General features: G+C 39.9%; 2 protein-coding genes across 4 annotated transcripts; both read left to right on the forward strand.

Annotated features, from left to right (window-relative positions):
- Positions 1 to 151: 151 nt before the first annotated feature.
- LOC128879646 (uncharacterized) lies at positions 152 to 11586 on the forward strand. Of its 2 annotated transcripts, none has more exons than XM_054128979.1 (7): positions 152 to 429; positions 7849 to 8159; positions 8527 to 8802; positions 9084 to 9316; positions 9727 to 9990; positions 10223 to 10478; positions 11033 to 11586. In XM_054128979.1, the coding sequence occupies exons 2-7, from the start codon at positions 7904 to 7906 to the stop codon at positions 11203 to 11205; spliced, it is 1458 nt and encodes a 485-aa protein (XP_053984954.1). In that variant the 5' UTR covers positions 152 to 429; positions 7849 to 7903; the 3' UTR covers positions 11206 to 11586. The 2 variants fall into 2 exon arrangements, with proteins under 2 accessions (XP_053984954.1, XP_053984953.1); XM_054128978.1 differs by having other exon boundaries at positions 156 to 429; positions 9724 to 9990.
- A 5025-nt stretch (positions 11587 to 16611) lies between these two features.
- On the forward strand, positions 16612 to 20886 carry LOC128879192 (uncharacterized). Of its 2 annotated transcripts, XM_054128112.1 has the most exons (8): positions 16612 to 16978; positions 17132 to 17507; positions 17830 to 18250; positions 18369 to 18734; positions 18932 to 19304; positions 19537 to 19864; positions 20023 to 20195; positions 20605 to 20886. In XM_054128112.1, exons 1-8 carry the CDS (start codon positions 16745 to 16747, stop codon positions 20644 to 20646), a joined length of 2313 nt encoding a protein of 770 aa, XP_053984087.1. In that variant the 5' UTR covers positions 16612 to 16744; the 3' UTR covers positions 20647 to 20886. The 2 variants fall into 2 exon arrangements, with proteins under 2 accessions (XP_053984087.1, XP_053984085.1); XM_054128110.1 differs by lacking the exon at positions 20605 to 20886 and having other exon boundaries at positions 20023 to 20412.
- Positions 20887 to 21188: the final 302 nt, after the last annotated feature.

The raw sequence follows: 21188 nt of genomic DNA on the forward strand, positions 1-21188 counted from the left end.
CGCGTATCAGATTAGTAATTTTTTAGCCAAATCGAGAACTTTCTCGACTTTTTACCGTCTTGTTGGGTATGCGAACCAACGTGCATGGTCTCCGGGCGTTGGTAAATGTAGCGCCGAGCCTGGTTCCTCGAATCTACGAGTACTCGAGCAGCTCTCTCTCTCTCTGGTGGATTATGCTCCCAGCGAACACAGCACTGCGCGCTAGTCCGCGTAGCTCGCATCGAAGTCAGTTCTCGTCCCACGATGGGACGAAGTCGCGGTTTTTGCTGGATTTTCGCGGTCCTCGTGAAAAACGCAACCGAGTACTTGGACCTTTCGGGTTTGTGAATATATCGAAGTTGTCGGAGTGTCCGCGAACAAGGAACGCGTCAGAAGAAGCGAAGCTGATTCGGTGTGGCACACTGGGCGGAGTCAGGTTAGGTTTCGAGGGTAAGTCGCAGTAGAGTTCATTGACAGACCAACACCTCACCGACCTTTTTCATTTTCCCCCTTTATTCACTACATCAATTCTTCTTAACAACTTTCCATCCCCGTCCTTGTACATGTATGTATATGTATACCTACTGGACGATATGCTCGACTCACGTACAGTATTAAAACGGAGTTTTAGACACACTAGTTTCTTCAGATGATTCATGTTGTCGAAACATCAACATAGTGTAAGGTACAACAATTGGTACTTGAACAAAATTAAAACTACATCATGTTCGACTTGGACTTTGATAAATTAATATGAACTCGATTTAAAGAATAGCGCAATTCTAAATCGATTACAAACAAACATTTTAATAAATCAAGTGGATTTATGATTTTCTACAAGCTTTTAAAAATATGCGGGACTAGCCGTAGTACTTGAACAATATATTTCGAGAAATAGTAATAGTTAAACACGTGAGAAACCAATACTTGAACATGCATACATGTATACATATACGATACGACTGTATGTACTGTGTTTTTAATAAAGGATAAAGGTTTGGCAAAGGACGAGCAAATCAGAATTTTTAATTATACATACGCGACTTTAATTTGACTAGGTGTGTAAATTAATTTTCACAATAATTTAAATTATATTTCCAACAACTTTTTTTATTGCAATTTGATTGCAGTTGCGACAAAACAGAGTGTAGTATATTTAAGAAAAGAGACAGTACTACTCGCTGCAGCTAATTGTAAGCGTAAGCACCAAGGGATTAAAACGTGCGCGGACGTGGCTAACAGTTAACGAGATCTATCTTCTGTTTGCACTTGTCAACTGTTTGTGTATCGGATGTCGTTTATTGGTCCTTCGAGTTCGTGCGGCTTTAGCGTCGAGTACATGTAATTAATCGTAAACGTAAAACGCTTTCGAGCCGTTCTCGATGTAATTGAAAACATCCAATCAAATTAAATGCTTCTTTAGGCGTTTACGGTATGTAAGCGAAAGAACCGTAACGTACCATATATTACATGTGTTCGCAAATATTTAGAAGAAAAAATTCTAAGAAATTAAAAGATAGAAATAGATTTACGTATTTATTATATTTATTCTGTTAATTGTAAATATTGAAAACTGTGTTCCAATGTAATTCTGTTTTACAGACTGGAATCGTTGCAGCATGTTTGTTTCAGTTCGGTTACAACTTCCGTACAGACCAGTTGTGCCATACCAGCTTCTTTTATTTTCCATACCAATTATTCCTCTTGTATTTTCTTTCTTTACAATAAATATATTATATTGATTCTGTGTTTACACACCCAGTTTTCACTCAACGGTAAATATAGAATTCTAATATTTATCATTTTTTCGATCGTCTCGAATGAAAAGAATTAACGAGACGTATGAAAAACTTGTAAATAAATTTATCCGCAGCCTTAACAGAGTACATAGAAAAACCAATAAAATTCCTAAAGGAAATCAATATCTACCAGAACCGATACCAATAAAAGTAAAGAGAAAAAGGAAACGCCGTTGCAAGAGAAACAGTCGTTGCTAAATGCCCCGTTAAGGAAAAGAATTGTGCAATTGTGCAAAATAATTAATGCGAAACATTTAACCAATGGATTTTTATGCACAAGAACACAACATTTTCAACTGTCAGGTTAGAACGGGTACGTCCTATTCGATATTCCAACCACATGGTTTGTGGATTTTCTCCTAACAATAATAAACATTTCATAATGTGTTAAAAAGTTGGAGAACAGAAATGAGTAAGAACAAAAGCCACGAGAAACGCACGAATGAACTTGGGGAAAAACTGTGCAAATAACAGGAACGTGTTATCCTACTAAAAAGGAGTCCACGGAAAAGAACAAGAGATAAAATTCATGATGTAGCTTCCATATAGTGAATTTCTTATGTAATATCGTCGCAGAAATCACTGACCGTTTTGCTAGAAAGTCAGTATTGTTTAAAGATTAGCTAAAGATTGAAAAGAGATTGTTTGATAAAATTGAAGAATAACAGCAAAGAAGCGTAATTGATAAAATTACAGTTGCAATTAGTTTTTCTGCGCCTATGAGAGGGCAACCGAATCGACAAACAGGCTTGTATAGGCTGCGCACAATAGATGCCGCACCTACGACGTAGCACTCGAGCCTACAAACTGGCTAGGCACCAGGCTAGGTTGCCATCTGACAGGGGCATACTACGCACCTCGTTGCTTGCAACTAAATTTTCGTTCAAGTTGTGCAATGAATACAAATTAGACGAGTTAATATTTTTCCCTTAATATTTGTCTGTTTTAATTACACGCTTGGAATGATTCTGTTCAGAGTTACAATTTAACAGCCAGCCTTAGAGAAAAACAGAATCGATGAGATAATTTGGCCGGTGATGCCAAAGTTGCACTAATTCGGATAAAATTGGTCAGAGTTTCTCGTAGAATTACACAAAACTTTCCTGATCTTGTCCGTGGACAACGACGCGCCAAGTTTATAATCCCACGAGCACACTCGATGCTAAAGTGTCTCGTTCCCGAGTTGTACAGCACGCCAGGGTTTGCACTCCGTGACCCAACGTTTGTTCATTTCTGGCCTGAATAATGGTCACGTTATCTCTTGTTTCTTCAACGTGTCGTCGGACGTTCACCCTGTCGAAAATAACATCTCTTTTGGCAGGACTTTCTACTTGTATATAAATTTATATTTTATATTATTAAAGACAAAGAATTATGGAGAAAGTTTCAATGTATAAGAAAACTTGTAAATCTTGGGATAAGAAATTAAGGTGCAAAACTGCTTATATAAAGAATCTAAAGAAGAAAACAATTTTAAATGTTATAAAATAGCGTAAGTTTCCTGTGACTATAAACAAATAATAATTAATATTGCTTCTATTTGTTATGTTTGATTTTGTACAGGAATATCAGGTTGAAAAAATTACAAAAGATATACCATTATCCGAACACCCATGTCCCCCGATTAATTCGGATAATCCAAGTCCTGCTGTAATTTCGCTAATTCTTGATGTTTCCGTGGCCATTGATTGCTTTCCTTTAACTGCTTTTCTGTGGGTAGAGATGGCAGATTGCACAGTTGAACGTTACAAACACGCAACGCGATGGCAGAAAAAGTGGTAGGACCGCGTTTAAGGCGGGAACAAAAGAATCTAATTACTAGCAACTCTACTTGTCACAAGTGGCCCGAGTCAGAGCGCAACTCGAGTCTTGGAAAACAATGGGATAGAGTGCGACGTAAAGCGTCGGATGAAGCTTTCGTCCGGAGTTTAACCCATTTCTGGAATTTTTCCATGTTTCGGAAACCTCGAGAAATGCTACGCAAACGGAATAAAAACGAAAGTTGAACGTATTTCTCGTAAATTCGTTTCACCATTTTTCGTGTAAATTATTATGGCACGAATCGAGCATGGACTTTTGCATGAACATTTATTACGTTCAGAATTCTACTATTTATTTGTACCATGTATTTTTTTTAAATAACTCTGACATATTCTTCTTTCATAAGTAACTTGACGTTTAACATTTTATTTTCATGACTAACTTCAACTAAACTAAACGATCTAATTATTGACATTTTAATTAAAGTTTGTTATATCTTCGTTTACATTGTCGTTTAGTACATACGAGACAGAAACTTGAGAAATAATGAAATCTCGATCTGAAATTCCAAATTAAATGATTATAATAAATAACGAGTAGACTTGTCATGAAACGAAATACTGCCACATCTCCATGACGAGTGTACTCGTCAAACGAGTGTACTCGTCTGGTTAATACGCGATCTAAGTGTCATTTGCGAGACCAATTATGTGGCAATTCATAATGAACAACTTTATACATCGATCAAACTGACTGGCACGGTAATTACAGCGTTAAATGTCGCTTGTTACTTCTTCATAACGGAACAAAGTGGCGGAAGGTGACAGTAATAGCTCTCTGATCGAAGGGATCGCTTAACATTGCTAATTTCGTAAATAGTTGAATTCGAATTGCAACGTGCTCCCATAAGGGTTCACTGAAAATCCACTCGATAGTCAAAATGTGTAAAGCAGCGGGCCATTTAAATGCCAGCGACAACAGCTCGTTCAATTTTGTTACGTTTTCCACTGTCGTCTAACGGGCAGACCCTGCATATGAGAATCTAACGGATATGTAATGTACACATGTACCGTTACACGTAGAGAATATAAAAGCTGAAAGTTAATCGATCAGCTGGAAAGCTATCGCCGTTAAAAAGCTTCTCGCCGATACACGTTGGAAAAATTGGGGACAGAAAGAGAGCAAACGCCAGGTCGTTGCGATTTTATCGATTGGAGGACCGTCGAATCCACTGAATAGCAATTATTCACGACGGAATTTTTCTGGGAGAAATCTCGCGTCTGGAATGAAGAGGCTTTCCATTGAATTTTAACGCCACCTTTACGATAGCGGTGGTATATCCGTATCTATTGCCCGGTTTAAAGTATCGTGTAAGGATTGAACTCTTATCGCGGTTATCGATGCAGTTTTTCTAACAGATAACGCCGTATCGTGACCTCTACTGTTACGTAATGGAATTTCCTTTGCGAAAATTGTCTATCAACACGATGACGTCGGCGCGGTTTTTCATTGTCCGCGTAGTGGGGCGGCACGGCGCCACAGTAGTCTGGAATCCGGACTCCGGATGGCCAAAAATACAGCCAAAATTATAGCTTTTTTTTTTCTTTTTTTTTTATCTGATATCGGAATTGAAACATTAAAAATGACGGATCCAACATGGCTGACACGTATATATTTATAAAAAATTATTAGATTTTCATGAAACTGTCATAATGTATATACAATATATATATATACAACACTCCAACAAAAAAACTATTTGTGCTCTCCAAATATAATGATTATTTTCTAAGATGTAGCACTTCAAAGTTGGCGATTATGCTCGTTTCCTTAATTTTCACAATTTGCTGCGTATCTGTGGTAATAAAATCTACAACTGTAATCTTATTTAATAATATATTCCTCTGGTGGCAGTTGTTATCGATTCGCCCTATACACCCTTTACTTGTTCAACGAAAAGAATTTTATTTATTTTGAATAAATTCGAGTTTTTCCAGTCGATTAAATTCATCGCGACGATTGACTGGAAGTTTACTATTTTCTAAATTGCATCGCCATTCGTTTCCAAAGTAAATTTAAATCTTATTATATAACGTTTCATTAAATACACCGTGAATACGTTCCGTTACTTTTAATAGAAGAAACTTCTCTTAATTTTCCGCTTTAATGGAAGTAACTTGACGATTCCAACTGGACTCACCTTCTTAATCCATTCGGACTTAATTGAAAGCTTCAGAGTTTAATATTCATTTTCTGTTTTCCATTTATTCAACTTCCAATCCCGTCGTTTCCTCGAGATGTTACAAATATAATTCGGCTTTTTTAGTTTTAATATCAATGTGTAGAAACGAATGGTACTAAAAAATGACCGAGTAATTTTAGAAATTAATATTAATATAAATTTTGTTTTCCTTTAGTAAAATAGTTTCGTTTGATTTGCTCGACGACGAGCCGAGATCGTCCAACGCGTAGAATCGCGACTATCTCGACAAAATAAAGCTTCGTTTGCTATCGTAAATTATGGGATGAATTATAGACCACGCAGAATTGTAGTACGATGAAGGTAAATATGCTACTGCGAAGCATAAAACAGCAGACGGACGAAGCGAAGAGAAATATTAAAATGTTCTGCAGGCGCGAAAGACAAACTCGTTACAAATATATTTCAGTACTTTCAGTGGAAGTGTGCTCAAGAACCTTGTTCTTCTGAACTCGTTCCAGCTGGAAGTAAAACAATTGCACAGAAAATGGAACTTTGTTTTACGATTCTGTGTGTATCGCGCTATTATTTAACAGCACTTTCGCACTGCTCGAATATCGTTTCCAGTTGAACACGTATCGCACGAAAAATACACATCGGCCTTTGACGTTACGTATTCTGCAAATAAGCATCGTTAGCGTTTACAGTCAGTCGAATACTTCGTCAATTTATTGCAACCCGTGATAACCTTCCGGTCGCACTTGATATGCGAATAAATGAAATAAGAAGATTCCAAATTGTCACCGCGTAAATATCGAGTCGCCATTCCGGATCAATCGTGACCTCTTTATATTTACAACACTTAGCGAAAGATATTCGCTTAGCTATTATTAGCAAGGCCGGGGTTGAAGGGATGGGGGCGGTCGAGCAAAATTGACCAGGGCGCTAGATTTGTAGGGGGCGCTGCAGCCCGGTGTCCCTGGTATGCGAATACACATATTGTACTACACTATCTAACTACAGATTCATCGTTTCATACATATTACCTTGCCTTTTTTTCTTAAAAATGTTAACCCTCGAATGGCCGCCACGATAATCTTGCCCAGGGTGTCAATATTGTTGAAACCGGCACTGATTGGTAGTTGGTAGTATTTTTGATCCCGAGACCCACGAAATGATGCACGCCAGCTTTACGCGTGTTGTCGATTATCGATTTCACAATGTTCATAGGATTCCGAGGTAACGCCTGCAAACTTTAGAAACATCTTATGCGACTACCTCCGCGCTAAGCACGCGTGTCGGGTTACGCATGCTACTGGATTACTGCAAGGGAGCACTATGGCTAACGATCACAATGGATAATTATGTTTTGATCTCAAACTATAGATCTCAAAACCACCAAACTCAAGAAGGAATTAACCCCCAGCGGATCAACTGCTCCTCACAGCACAGACAAAATTAACGTTTTAATCAAACTGCTCCTCTCAGGCACATCAACGATAACCGCAATAAAAAATGATGATACACATATTTCTGTTTCACTTAAAAGCGATCGGTTGCCTCGAACTTGCCATACTTGTATTTTCTTTTCTTTCAGGACAATTACCTACTTTTGAACACGTGGCGGCTCTCGCATAGCCTCGCTTCTTTTACGCGGCACAAACACTTTACACCTACTTCCACGTATGCATATAAATAAAATCAAAGTGTCTATGATTTCGAACTATGCTAAAAGCCAAACACGCTTTTGGAAAATTGTCGTTCGTCCGTCTGTCTGTTTAAACGTGCCAATCTCCGGAACTACCGAACCGATTTTAAACATTTGTTTTGTAACACGAAGCTACACTATCCTTGAGTAACATAGGCTATGTCTTATTTTGATAAAAATTCGTTTTCAATTTGCTTGGCTACTTTATCGGCGTAAACCCAAATATACTACAGATGGGATTCTTGCGTCGCCAGGCAGCTACCGACCAGCGTAGATGTTTTTATTTTTATTTTGCTGTAATCAGCGCTGACGAGTCGTGTATGTAGAATAAGAAGAGTGTATTTCACGCGGGCACAGCTAGTTGTAGGCCGAGACGAAATAATTCGTGTTGGTTGTTTCAGCAACGTGAGAGGGTAAACCAGAAAACTGGCGGGCCTTGCGGGTTGCGTCTCGACGATGGTCGACGATGAGGAACAGGAGGAGCTCCGATGTACTGGGAGCGACGTCGAGATCGAGGAGTACACCGACACGGAAGAATCGCCATATGTCGGTTATCAGTCCTCCGATAAGCTGTTCGATACAGATAGGGTGGCATGGCAAAAATTCAGCTTCGTCGCCACCCTCCTGACCGTCGTAGTATCCATTACATTTTTGATTGTCACCTATCCGCTTTATCTGGAGAGCATCAGCACTGTTTCCAACTCTTATACAGGTACAGAGCAAAAGGCGCAGTAATCTTTGTTGTATCGGATCAATTATCCACACAGTTGAAAGTTTTCTGTTCTTTGAATGTTTTTCAATGTTTCATGTCGATTGAAATTTCTATTCGCGCCAACTTCTCGAGACGCTTTTAAAATAAAATGTTCAAAGCACGAACAATATTCAGAATACTCTGTCCAATATTTTCCGAGTCATCCTACCTAGACTTTCCCTTTAAGAATATATTGTATATATATATAGGATGACTCGGAAAATATTGGACAGAGTATTCTGAATATTGTTCGTGCTTTGAACATTTTCATTATATATATATCGTTACGATTATTCTCGAATTTCTCAGAGAATTGTTGTGTCCTCAGGGCTCCTTTTCACTGCCGTGAGCTCGACCTTCTTCCTGGCTATCATATGCTTCATCGTGGGGAGAGTGTCTCCACCGCCGGCGCTGATTCCCAATAGCATGCGAATCAAGATACCCCGCTGCGCCCTACTCAAAATAAGCTCCGTCTATGCCCTCTCCGGCATACTCATCACCCTCTCTTTGGACCAGAACAGAGTGTTGTGTCATCTGCAGGATCCGATTAAAGGCATCACCTTGGTCTTCTCTCTGGTCTACTATTTCTTCTTCTGTCGAAAAAGTAAGCTTTCCGATCTCGTCGTTTCTTATCGATCTCTCTTATTCTATCCAAGGTAAAGAAATAATTAGATTAACAATTTCAGAAATTAACCATCCAAGTATATACGGACATTTTTTCTTTGAAACTTATTTCGTATCCTTGAAGCCGACCGAGGAACCTCGTTAAGAGTTAAAGATTCGTCCGGCTGAATTGTTTTGCCCTTCGATCGAATAAGAAGCAAACTCTTTTTGTTTGCCTGTATTTCTCGTTTCTTGCGAATCAGGACAAGTGTCTTGTTGCAGTGATGAGTCTGCAACGGATTTTCTCGAGCACCACGATAATAGTGGGTCTGTTCATAAGCGTCGACTACGGGCTCTGCGACGAATTTCGATGCAGAGGCAGAGAAGTTTCGGCTCATACCGCCGCGATGAAAGGATCCTGGGGCGCGAGGGCTGTTTGGACGTTCGTCTATGTCGGTGCTCTCGCCGCGTTTGCTATGTTCTTCACGCTCCTCGAGGATCACTATACCACCGAGGTAGGAGTTCAGTTATTAGTTAACAAAGACACCGCAGGCAAGACCGCCAACTTTGCGTGAAACATTCACTGTTTAGAATGGGAGAACGAATGACGACTTTGCTTCAACTTTATTTTGACCCACCCAAATTTATTAACTTGCTTTTTTTCTCATGTAGTAGTTCTTCATGCCTAGAATTCATAAATATAAGTTTTAACGTTACGAGTCCAACGGTTTCAAAGTTATTCGTTTCTAAAGTCGCGCACAATGCTCCGTTGGTCAATTCGGCTCCAAACCCACTTATGTTAGACAGTATTTTCGTAACATGCTTTACCATTTGAATATCATCGATCGATCGATCAACGGAGCATGGATAAAACCCAATATGGCGTCGAATTAACCAGTGATATACGTTTCTCCGATTTCAGCAGCAGAACATGTGTCAAATAATGGCAAGCCAACAAAACTCTTTTCTGTACACGGTGTCACGGCTGGTGTCTTCTCGAGACATTCGACGACGTGGTTCCGAAGAGGAGGGTGGCAGGCTGTTGCACGTGACGGATCCTGACCCCACGGTCAGGCCGAAACATATTCCAAAACCACCCATACTCGAAACCCTGGTTTACATACATGTGATAGCGTTGTTCGCCATTTTGACCATGTGCTGGATCGACACGCTGCCAGGAATAGGCAGGGTAAGGGAATACTATTGGAATACTCGTACTATAACTCCAAAGTAGCAAGGAGAGTAAAGGTCGCGAAGAAAAGTTAAAATCAAGCAACTATAAAGCGCCATCAAACAGCTTTTTTTCTTTGGAAAAGATGTTAGAGACAACTGTACAAGATGATACAAGACCAAGTTGGACGAATAGATTTTAAAAACTGTTGATAAATTCAGTAAATAAAGGGTTAAATTATAATTTTCAGGGTCTGTCACCGGTGGAGCTATACCGCACAGTCGAACACGGACTAACGTGTCACGTAAAAACCAGCGAATCCTGCTCGAACATTGCCACCCACGGATGGACCTTCGTGATCGCGTACGTAGTCTTCTCCATTTCTGTGCTGAACTTTCTCTCTATATGCGAAAGTGCTGTCTTCACTATCGCGACCACAACCGTCTCCCTTCCCTTGTCCGGTATCTGGTGGAGCATCTATAAAATGGACGTCGGTGGTCACGGTGGTAAGTGAACATTTTTTAACAGTTCAACGATGTTAACGATGTTGGAATCAAATTGTTTCCAAACAAAAATTTCACTTCCAACTTTATTACTCCTGATTAAACTTGGACACGTTCGACGTCAAGTGTCGCATTTCTGTGACGCGCGTCGTTAATTATTGAAATTATATTTATCTTTAACTTGAGATTTTATTTTGTATTATATTTCATTATAATATTATATATTCTTGTTTATTTATTCATTCTTAGGAACGTGCAATGGCTCGTGTACGTGTTTATCTTATTGTATTTTTCTTGGTTATTATTTGGTTATTATTTTAGGAATATATACAGCATGTGATTTTTATTCAGATAAAATATAAAAGATTTATAAAACATATCTTATAGAGGAAATATTTTGTTCAAGTTAAAATCGCTCAACAGATCTCCACCGATTCGAAGGTGTAGAATCGTGCTACGGTAGTCGTGACAGAACATTGTCAAACAGCCTTGTACATAGAGTTAAGAACTAACGGTTGATAAATACAGAGGAAAACTAAATAAAACAATTCGAACAGGCTCCATCTCGTGGTCACCGTCGGTCACCGGAGAGCTCATCTGCGCCCTCCTCGGGCTTCCCGTGGTCCTGCTAGGTTTGGGTTTACTCGTCAGATCCCACTTTCGGGACACCCAGCCCGGTTACCTGACCATGCAGCCAGCCGACGCGCAATGCGACTCATCTCAGAGATGAATTTCTCGCCAAACAGCGCCAGAAAGTTTTAAACGACCGTGCCATCCCTCCGTAAGAAACTTCACGGTACTTCCGAAACGAGAAATCTTCGATTGAAACCGAGGCGATCGATGGGAAACGATAATTAATTCTGGAGCGTCACGGTCTCGCCGTTGCAATTTCCGAAAGTTTTCGAGATACACGAAGCGCGGGTGATACTCCGAGTGGCAATATTTCAAAGCTACAAAAGAGCTCGAGGAGAAAAACGGGTAGACCAAGGCTCCAGGATTAATACGCAGCGAGAAATCTGTGTAAAAAAGGCGCGCAGAGTTGATTGGAGCCGACTCGGAACTGACCCAATTAGTTCCCGATGCCGAGACGAGTTTAGGAACGCTTAAACCTGCAAGAAGAAAAAAACAAAGGAAAATGTCGGAGCGTCGATTTAGTATTCCAGACGCTAGGTGTAATCGACGAGGTTCGTTTTACTCGTTTAAATTGATTCGCCTGGATTCGAGACGGAGCTTTTCTCTCTGTGAGCGCGCGAGGCGAAAAACTTTCCTGTACAGTTGTGATAGGGGTGGGGTTGGGCGGGGAGGGGGTTGGGGGGTTGGGGGGTTGGGGACGGGGAAACGATAATATTGATTATCTCGTGCACACGAAACAGAATAAAAAAAGGTGGAGGAGGTAGGAGAGAAGGCGATCGATGTTTCCTATGTATTGCCAGCGCGAGCATTCGTCTAGCCACAACGTTATTGCCAATTTATATTTTATTTTGATAACGAGATACTTCATATTTTCGAGACCGTTCGAATTACACATGTTGTACACTTGTAAAAGAGCGAACGTGTATGCGTGCGTGCGTGACCATGGATGACAGAGCACGATAAATGCGAAGAAGAAGTACAGAGAATATTTTATAAAGTCGCATACCGCTCATCGTGCGGACAAGTTGCACGACGGAACGGAGCTAGCTGTGTTTAGATCACGCCGTTTCATCGCTGTCGATTTTCACGTTAGTCGAAGTGGAATCTTAGGGGAGTACTCGGCAGCGAAAATGTGCAAATCTGAACGCACCGTTGCTGAAATACCAAATGCCAGAATATCGTGTGATACAATCGCCGTATTTGCAAATCCCATATTAACAAAGCAATATTGTCACGTATAATACCGTCAACGATTCGAAATAAACTGTATACAACGATTCATGAAAGCAACCAGTACGATTAATATTCTTAACCCTTGGACGAAAAAGTATGCCAAAACGTTACGATATATATATATTATTATACATAGCAGGAATGTATCGTAGCAACATTATATTTCTGAAATAAAAATTCAGTTTCTTCGACGCAGCCAATTTAAATAACTCCCAAGTACGTAACAACAGAATAGGATTAATGAGATCAAAAGATCGTCTAAATGATAGGTATCGTTTTAAATTGAGCCAACGATTTACTAAGAAAATAATAAGCCAGGGTCCGCGATCGACCTAGCATGATCGTCTAAGGGTTAAACAGCGTTTGTAGTACGGAGATTGTATGGTAAAGAATTGTTAGGCTTCCGCGAGGCTCTGATTTGCGCGCGTAAATTAGGTAAGTGCAATTCCTTTGCCAACTATAAGAAAGCACTCTGCAGCATAGCAGTCCTCGTTATTAGAAAATAAGTGAGAATGATTTTTGCGTGCGTGCGCGAACGTGCACAACAGCAACTTGTTGCACAAACAGACTCAAACTAGTGGTTGCGATCCGTGAAGGGAATCGTGTTCGGGTAAAACGCGAACGAAAAACGAAACAGTGGTACAAGCCTGAGCTATTTTACACCTAATCGAAATAATTGTCCCACTTTTCGTCTTGCTATACTTCGTTAGTTCTTCTTGCTTAAGTGCTATAAAATAATATTTGAAGGATAAAATGTAATGGAAATCTATACCTGAACAGTTAAAGCTCAAAGATAAATTTCTATAAAGTCAGTCCATGCTTGTACTACTAACTCTTGTGTTTGTTTGATCTGTTGTGAATCGAACAAACATTACTACTTGTCTAGGACGAGTCCAGAAATGCGTGGATAATTTTCTGCTTGTACAGCAACAAACACACGCGTTTCTATACAGACTCTGTGGCCCGTTTCTTCGAAACAACCGTGTAATCTTTTTCTACTCGTGCGAACTTTATTTGGTTCATAGACAATCTTCTATGCACGTGTTTAATTAACTCTTAATCTGTATTTGCATAGAGTATTTATCAGCGAATGTTAGTCTACACTGGACTTGCACGTTTTAGTCGTATTTATAGGAAACGTTTACGTCAACATTTCTCGATGTTGGAAGTATAATTTTTCAATCGTAATTGTGATCCGCGAATACCTCCGTATTAAGTTATACATAGTTGGGAATGATTATCGTTAGTCGTATAGCACAACTTTATGGATCGTTCTATGGACTAGGAGCTGCTTTTTTATGGAATGACGTATTCGTCTGATAGTTTTGTATCTCCTCGAGCACCACGTTCCACCCTACAATAACTCTCGTAGAACGAATCGTTTCTCTAGTCCTGGAATTTCCACTCCTCCTTCTCCTCGGACTGACACGCGAATTTCCGTAAAACTGATCTGAGCTGTCTAGTGCGAAAAGAAAAAATGAATCAAAAGTTCAAAAGAGCGTCCGAACGAACGAAATATGTATAATTCGTGCCAAACCCTCGAGTCTCCAACACACGACTCGGGCATACATTAAGTTACCTAAATCTCGTATAATAATCGTAATCGAATACCGTAAATTGTAATTAAGTGTCGTTGTTCTGTGTCGAAACGTTGTAGCATCGATGTCGACAACCGTCGAGGAGCTGTTAGGTTGTTGCATATGAATCGCATATGAAATTCGATTTTTTACAAAAGATTTGAACATCTGTACTTTTGTTGCATATTAAATTTATTTATCCAAGTAACCATCGACAGATTCGTTGCACTTTTGCGCGAGTGCATTTATTCCATTTTTGTTAAAACGTTCGTTTCTAGTCACGACGAAGTCAAAGGTCAACAAAAGTTGGGCGAAAAAAGTGTAATACGAATTATTATTCTGTAAGAACGCTTGCGCAGTCACATTAACATGTTGGTCGCCATGTCAGCCAGGAATGGGTGACGATACTTTTCAGTAATCGAATCAAAGAAATTAAACCTACTCGGACAGTATTTCCATCTAGACAGCATATGCATTTACAAGTTTATCGCATTTCCCATTACGAGCTGGGGATTATATAGAATCACCGGTGAATTTGATAAATATTCCATAATTTATCACATTTACCAACTTTAGTGGAGATTATGGATAATCTCCAGTTTATCACATTTACCGCAACGTATGTAATGTAATCTCTTTGATCGCACGTAACATATGCTACCACAATGACACGGTAACGTGGAGATAACTTATCGAGATCGGCTAATCGAACATTTCATATGCAACAACCTAATAGAATCGTATACTTCTTAAGCTAGTCAGAAAATGAGCGAACACGAGACAAGTATTTATTGTTGGAAGTACGTCGGTCATATTCTGTTCGGAAAGCTATATACGTCCACGATTTTTTATGACAGTAATAAACGTTCCGAAAAACTAATTCGCAGCTATAATAATGAACTATCGTCATTACACTATAGTGTCGCAGCATTTAATCGTCTATATTCAAGAGTACCGATGTACTTGTACGAGTGCAAAAGAAAAACAGTTTGAAGTCGTAGCTGTGTTTTGTTTCGAAACGCGTCGTTACTCGACGACAAAAATAATTCTATAGATTTTGTAAAAGAGATGAGAAAGTTGTCCTAAAACAATTCTATGAACGGGGTTACGCTTAGAAATCCTGTCCGTGAGATCTGGACGAAGAGAGTGCACAAAAAACCAATATTTTAAGGGATTCCACAGCTGTGGACATCAGAAGATGCGAAATTTTTTATTGTTTTAAACCAAGTACATATACATTTATTTTATTATTTATAAAATACGCCTCTAAGTATCCTACATATACTAATAATCCTAATAATCGTATTATTTGTCCGAGTATACACATGGAATTGGATGAAAAATATTCTTGCCAATTTCTACTTGAGAAAAATGTTTAAAAAAGTCTATTTGTTCAAACTTTCCATAGTAGTGTAATCCCTCGAAGCATTGCATTCTAGGCGTAATACACCTACAGCAACTAACAAAATTGCAGAGACATGACGTCGGTGTTTTAATAAGTGGACATTTTTTAAATTCATTACAAACTAGAAGATTAAATTTGCGAGAACAATACCTAACAAAAATGACACTTGCAAGGAAAATGTATCATGGAATACATAACACCTTACGTTCATTTATAGCAACGATATATTTAAACTGCTTAAAGGAAATAAATATGTGATACAATGTTTACAGTTTTACACTCTAGTAATGTTTGTCGTATTAAGATGATTGAAATTATAAGATGAATGTATTATAGAGAACGTTACATTTTATTTTAATTTATAGTGAAAATATACAAAGTATTTGAAGAAAACATAGGCGACACAATGTTTAACTCTATGTCGCACTCTACACGCCTATAAACTAAAAGTCCTAATCCACGATTCACATACACCTAATGACTAGTATACATATACATATACATGGTCTAGCCCTAAAATTGCCGAACTTTCGTTAAAATTCACTTTGTATGGTAATAACTAGGTATACATTTTTTTATCTTTATTTAAATTTATATTTATTTATCGTGTTTGTTGTCTTTTGGGAGTCTCACTCCGACGACACCCAGTTGTTTTCTTTCCAGTCTTCTTACTCCTCTCTCTTTTCCCCCCCTCTTTTTCTTCGCACGACCACCGTCGTTCGCTTGTCATCGTTGCTCATCGTCGCTCATCGTACTACGTTATCGACGTTCGGATGGAAGTCTTTCGAAGGCGCGAAACCATCTTTACTATAAATTACACTGGGACACTTATTTAAACAGCTATACTATTTTTATTATTTACAGACACGCTATTTTTCGTAACTTCATAAAGAAATAAAAAAATATAAGGAACAGGCAGTATCGACTTTTTCATTCGTACTACGTTTTATTCGAATACTTGTTAGTATGTTAACCATTTCTACTGGACAGTTAGTTTGCCCGATCCAACGTCCGTCTACCCACAGTTCACCTCTTATATGTACATACATGTCATATTACATACTTGACAAAATGGTTCGACAGAAATCCAGTTTTCCGGCGATAAAACCACTTACCAATTCCAATAACGGTCGCTAGTAAGTAAGTAAAATATACGTACGTGTACGTTGAAACGTGTTCCGGCTCCCAAGCGAACGTATCGTATTTCGATCGGTGTTGTGTACGAATCGTTCCCTTGGCAACGACTTCCAGCAACCTCACCTCAGTCTGAGTGCAACGTGCACGAAAATCTACAAGTGAAACCAGTGAGAGCTGTCAAAACTAGAGGAGTCCTCTGTTTAAAAAACGGCTCGATAAAAAGGAGATGTACACGTATACGTAGATATACACGTGTGTGTGTGGTATACAAAAAAAGAGTAAACATGATAGGTTCGAAGGCGACAGCTGCGTTGATGCGGTTGAAGGAGATGGATAGGAAGTACAACATTAAGTGCAACGAGAGCAAACGGGGACAGTGTAACGTGAGCACCGAAAGTTCCATCGAAGACACACCGAAGACACACCTTCGATTCGACTCGAAAATTTCCGACGACGAGAAATGTGGCATCGTTGAGACGTTTGTCGCCGCCGACGCTGGAGATAAAGCCAGGTCGAAGGTAGCGATAGATTTAACTGTTTGAACTCGAGAGTCGACTCTCGGTTTCGGTTACCAACGGATTTTACGCGGCAGCTCTAGTATCGACTGGGAGGCGACGAATTTGTTTATATTAGATTTCGTTGAACCTCGAAACAAAAATTTCACATTTCAGAGTTCCCCTAATTGTAAGTCTAAGATAGAAGTGAGGATGCCGAGTCTCGTCGGAAAAGGCGACGATGTCCCGAACAGTACAGCTGGATCCGGACCGAAGAATTCGTCTGAGGATTTTTGTACGATCAGCATTAAAACTTCTCTGGCGGACGAGGATACGGATGTTCAGTTGAAAGAAAGATATATCTCGACCGGAAAAAAATCACCCAGACCCGTCTCAAACCTAAACTCCACCTCGAGGGAATATAATTTTCATGCCGAGGACAAAGTTCAAGTCCAGACACCAGAATCTGTGAATCTTGCCAAAAACGAGCAATCTTCGATTGCTACTATTCTTTCCGAAACCTCGGATGGTTCTGAAATACAGTCAGTCATCGGTGAGTAAAAGTTGAAGGGAAATGTGAGATATTTGTAGAGACTTTTGCTCGGGAGTTGGCGAGCCACCTACAAGCTAGTGGGGACAGTGGCAAGGGCCAACTACCGACTGTATTATACCGCTCGCTCCGTCTAAACCTCCCCAGGGTTCCCCTTTTTTTTCGAGCAGTCACACTGCATCGTCATATTTATTTTCATTAAAAACGAACATTTATTTCGAACCAAGTATGTATAGATTCAATTGAATAAAGTTCAAGTATTTCCCTTATTTGAATGATACATGAAACGTTTATGGAGCGTTCAGTTATACAGGTCGAATTCTAGTTTCAGAGGCAATTGAGTCGGTGGACGTCGACTCAATGACAAGAAGAAGCCGCAGAAAGCCAAACACGTCACAAGAGCCTATGGTGCAAAACAGCATTAAAAAGTCGAACATTGGGGATGATGGAGTAACCATAGACCAAGTCCTCGGGACAAGCGACGAAAGGAGCGAGATCATCTCAGAGCTGTCCAAAGCAATGAACGAGGTCGGAGATTTATCAAAGGAGTCATCGAAGGAATACGAGAGCGACACGTTCGAAGAGGATTTCAGTTCCACGGCCTCGTTGAGTTCTATGGAGAACCGGTCGATGAAGGCATCAACGGAAAAGCCAGTCCGGATTACGATTAGGTCTGGTGTGAAGCAAATCATGATTACAAGCCACAAGCGAACCGAGAGTGTGCAGAAGACTGTGACTGACGATAGGTAATTCGAGTCGAGATTTTGGAAAATTACAGATACGCTATTCCCCCTTAACTTTCTTCACAAAAATGAACCACATCGATATTACTTAGAAAAACATTAATTAAATTGTGTCCCAAAGCCTCGGAGACGGTTCGTCCAAAGTGAAAGAGATCATCGAACTGGTCCCGCCGAAAATAATGCAGAACACGAGCGAGTGTGATATCGAGCTCGACGAGGAGCTATCGAATTACGTCAAGACGACGGAGTACGTCGACCAAGTAACGCCGATCACGCTCTTGAAAACATCGAAGCAGACAACGTCGACGCATCCGCGGAAGCAGCCGCGAAGGATTAAGAGACACCGGAAGTCGTCCAACGAAAACACGGACGAGTCACGGGAGAAGAGTGAATCTCCCGTGGTTTCTGTTCGCGAGAGTTTAACGAAACACAAGGAAAACAAAAACGAGGATAACGTGTTACGAGAAAACAACTTGTCAGAGATCGGGTAAGAAATACTCTGTGATAATAATTTGGTAGTTGGTAGAAAGGGGTTAATACTAACTATTATACAGGCTGTCCCAGAATTAGTGTAAAGAACCGGAAGTTGGAAATTAATTTTTTAAGAGTGTTTAAAGTAAAAGTATCTACTTTTATCTACTCATTTCTTCTGCTATTTAAACCATAATTCTGGGACACTTTTAGGAAAATCGCAGAGCAAAAGAACGAAAAAGAATTGGAAACATTGGTGAAAGCAAGCGATATCAAAACCATTGATATGGAGAGGGGGGCATCAGAGAATGATGTACGAAACGTGGAATCAAATACCATTTCCAGCAAGGTACTTTTGAGAGAAACTCCGAAAACTTCAGACGTCACATGCACATTGCGAGAACTGAACAGAGATGCGATTGACGCCATTATTAGGCGACGCAGGACCATTCGCGCACCGAGGAACGCTCATGATAAATCTAGAAATTGCCAAAAATGTGGGACCATAGTAAGGCTGCCATTGGCTGCGTATCAGACAGTTGAGAACGACGAGGCTGATGATAATGCGACTGGCTCTCTAGAAAATGTGAGAATAATAAATGTCAATGTTAAAATAATGCAATTTCAAGTTGAGATACTTTTGTATTTATATGTAGATTAGTCTATACAGGTAACGAGTGACCTTCCTTAAGACCAAGTTTTATTTTACGATCACCATTGTAAATTCCAATGTATTTTTAAGCAACAAATTCTTATTTTAATCGATAGAAATTTAAAATCCTCCAAAAATGATTCCACGTCTCACAATATTATTTTAGTTGAAGGAATCCAGTAAAGAGCAAAGGAGCAACAAGAGGAACAAAGTGAAAAGAGGATCCAAATCGTCGAAAGTCAGGAAACCGTCGGCGTCGAGCCGCGGGAAAGTGGAGGAAAAGCATTCGCGATTCGACTGCAGACAATCGCATCGTCTGCGAAAGCAAGCTGCTGCCCTGAGGCTGCAGCAAGAACGCGAGGACATCCGTAATTACTTGCTGGAACTGGAACGCACGCGATTAGAATTCGGCCCCGGAGATGCGATCGCGTCTTCCAAGCTGGCTTCTTTCAAACCGCTCGAGTTCCCAAAAATTGCAGCGTTCGTAAAACCTGGTACGTCGCATCACTGCTTTCACTCTTTTATTAACCCTTTGACTGCGACACTTATACTTCCCCAAAAATTAGGCTCGGAGAAATTTTGAAATTCGTCGAATCAATTTTTACAAAATATACGGTTCAATGAATAATCATTCGATATTCTTTGCGAACAGAATTGGCGGACGTCAGCTTAAAATCCCAATTCGAAGTTTCTGAACTGCAAGAGAGAATAACGACGATTAAACGGTGGCTGAGGGATCAATACGTCCTATATAGAGACTACAGCAGCCTAGCCCAAACGGCGAATGCAAAATACATTCCTGCGAGTTTGGAGGATGCGAAAAGGGTATTGGTTTTAATTGTAATTATTGTATTCAAGCTGACAGAAGTCTTCTCGTTCTTTATATTTGTTAATTAAGAGGAAGTGTTTATATAATTTTAATAGACAGTGTAAGACTTTTATATTTTCTGTAAGAAGCGTTCGGTCTACGTAGCGCTAGCTTTAGATATGTGTTTGCGTAACAGTTTTTCACGGTGCAATGTAGCGTAATGCGATTAAAAAGAAAAAAGGCAGAAGAAAGGGAATATCAAGCGGTAGGAAGACTAAACGTGCTCCGAACAATGGGAAGACAATCAGCAGCTGAATAAGGAAACGAACAGAGACAGAATTTTCGTCTAAGAATCCACTTCCGAGGAAGCTTTTCACTTGGTTAGCCTTTCGAAAGTTTTAACGAGACAATCCTGTTCGGTTTCAGACGATCCGCCAGCTACAGAAAGCGACGATTAAGACCAGGTGACCGACCACTTGTGCCGAGCTTTCGACAGAGAGACTCCGACACGTGCGACACGATTCCTCTACGTAACAAAAGTGAACGGTGTAAGTTGCAAAACGATGTACTTCCTTGATGTGATTATACCTTAACGCATCGCATCGATTCGTTGTTTTCACCCTTGTACCGTATGAAACGAGTTTAACGTAAAAATTAATCGTACGATTGTTTTGATTTCTCCTAAATAACTTAAAACTTTTAAATAAAAGCCGATTTCTTTTGTTAAATTTGAATAAAATAACGTAGTATTTGAAACTATTATTTCAAACGAATAGACATTATTTTTATTTTCGTACAACTTTATTGGAAAAAACGGCCCGAAATCAATTATTTGGAATAGGTCTTTCTTATACTCATTTCAAATAAAATTTGTTCAGGTCTGGTACCTCCCCCTTTTGCACGGGTGCGTGTCGAACGCGCACGTGCAGGAGACGTACGAATGAGGGACGCCGCGCCGCTCACTGGCGTTCCTTCATTGATGTGCTCGCCAGCAATGGTCCGCAGTTCCG

This window comes from Hylaeus volcanicus, chromosome 7 (genome assembly GCF_026283585.1).
Source record: "Hylaeus volcanicus isolate JK05 chromosome 7, UHH_iyHylVolc1.0_haploid, whole genome shotgun sequence".
NCBI lineage: Eukaryota > Metazoa > Arthropoda > Insecta > Hymenoptera > Colletidae > Hylaeus > Hylaeus volcanicus.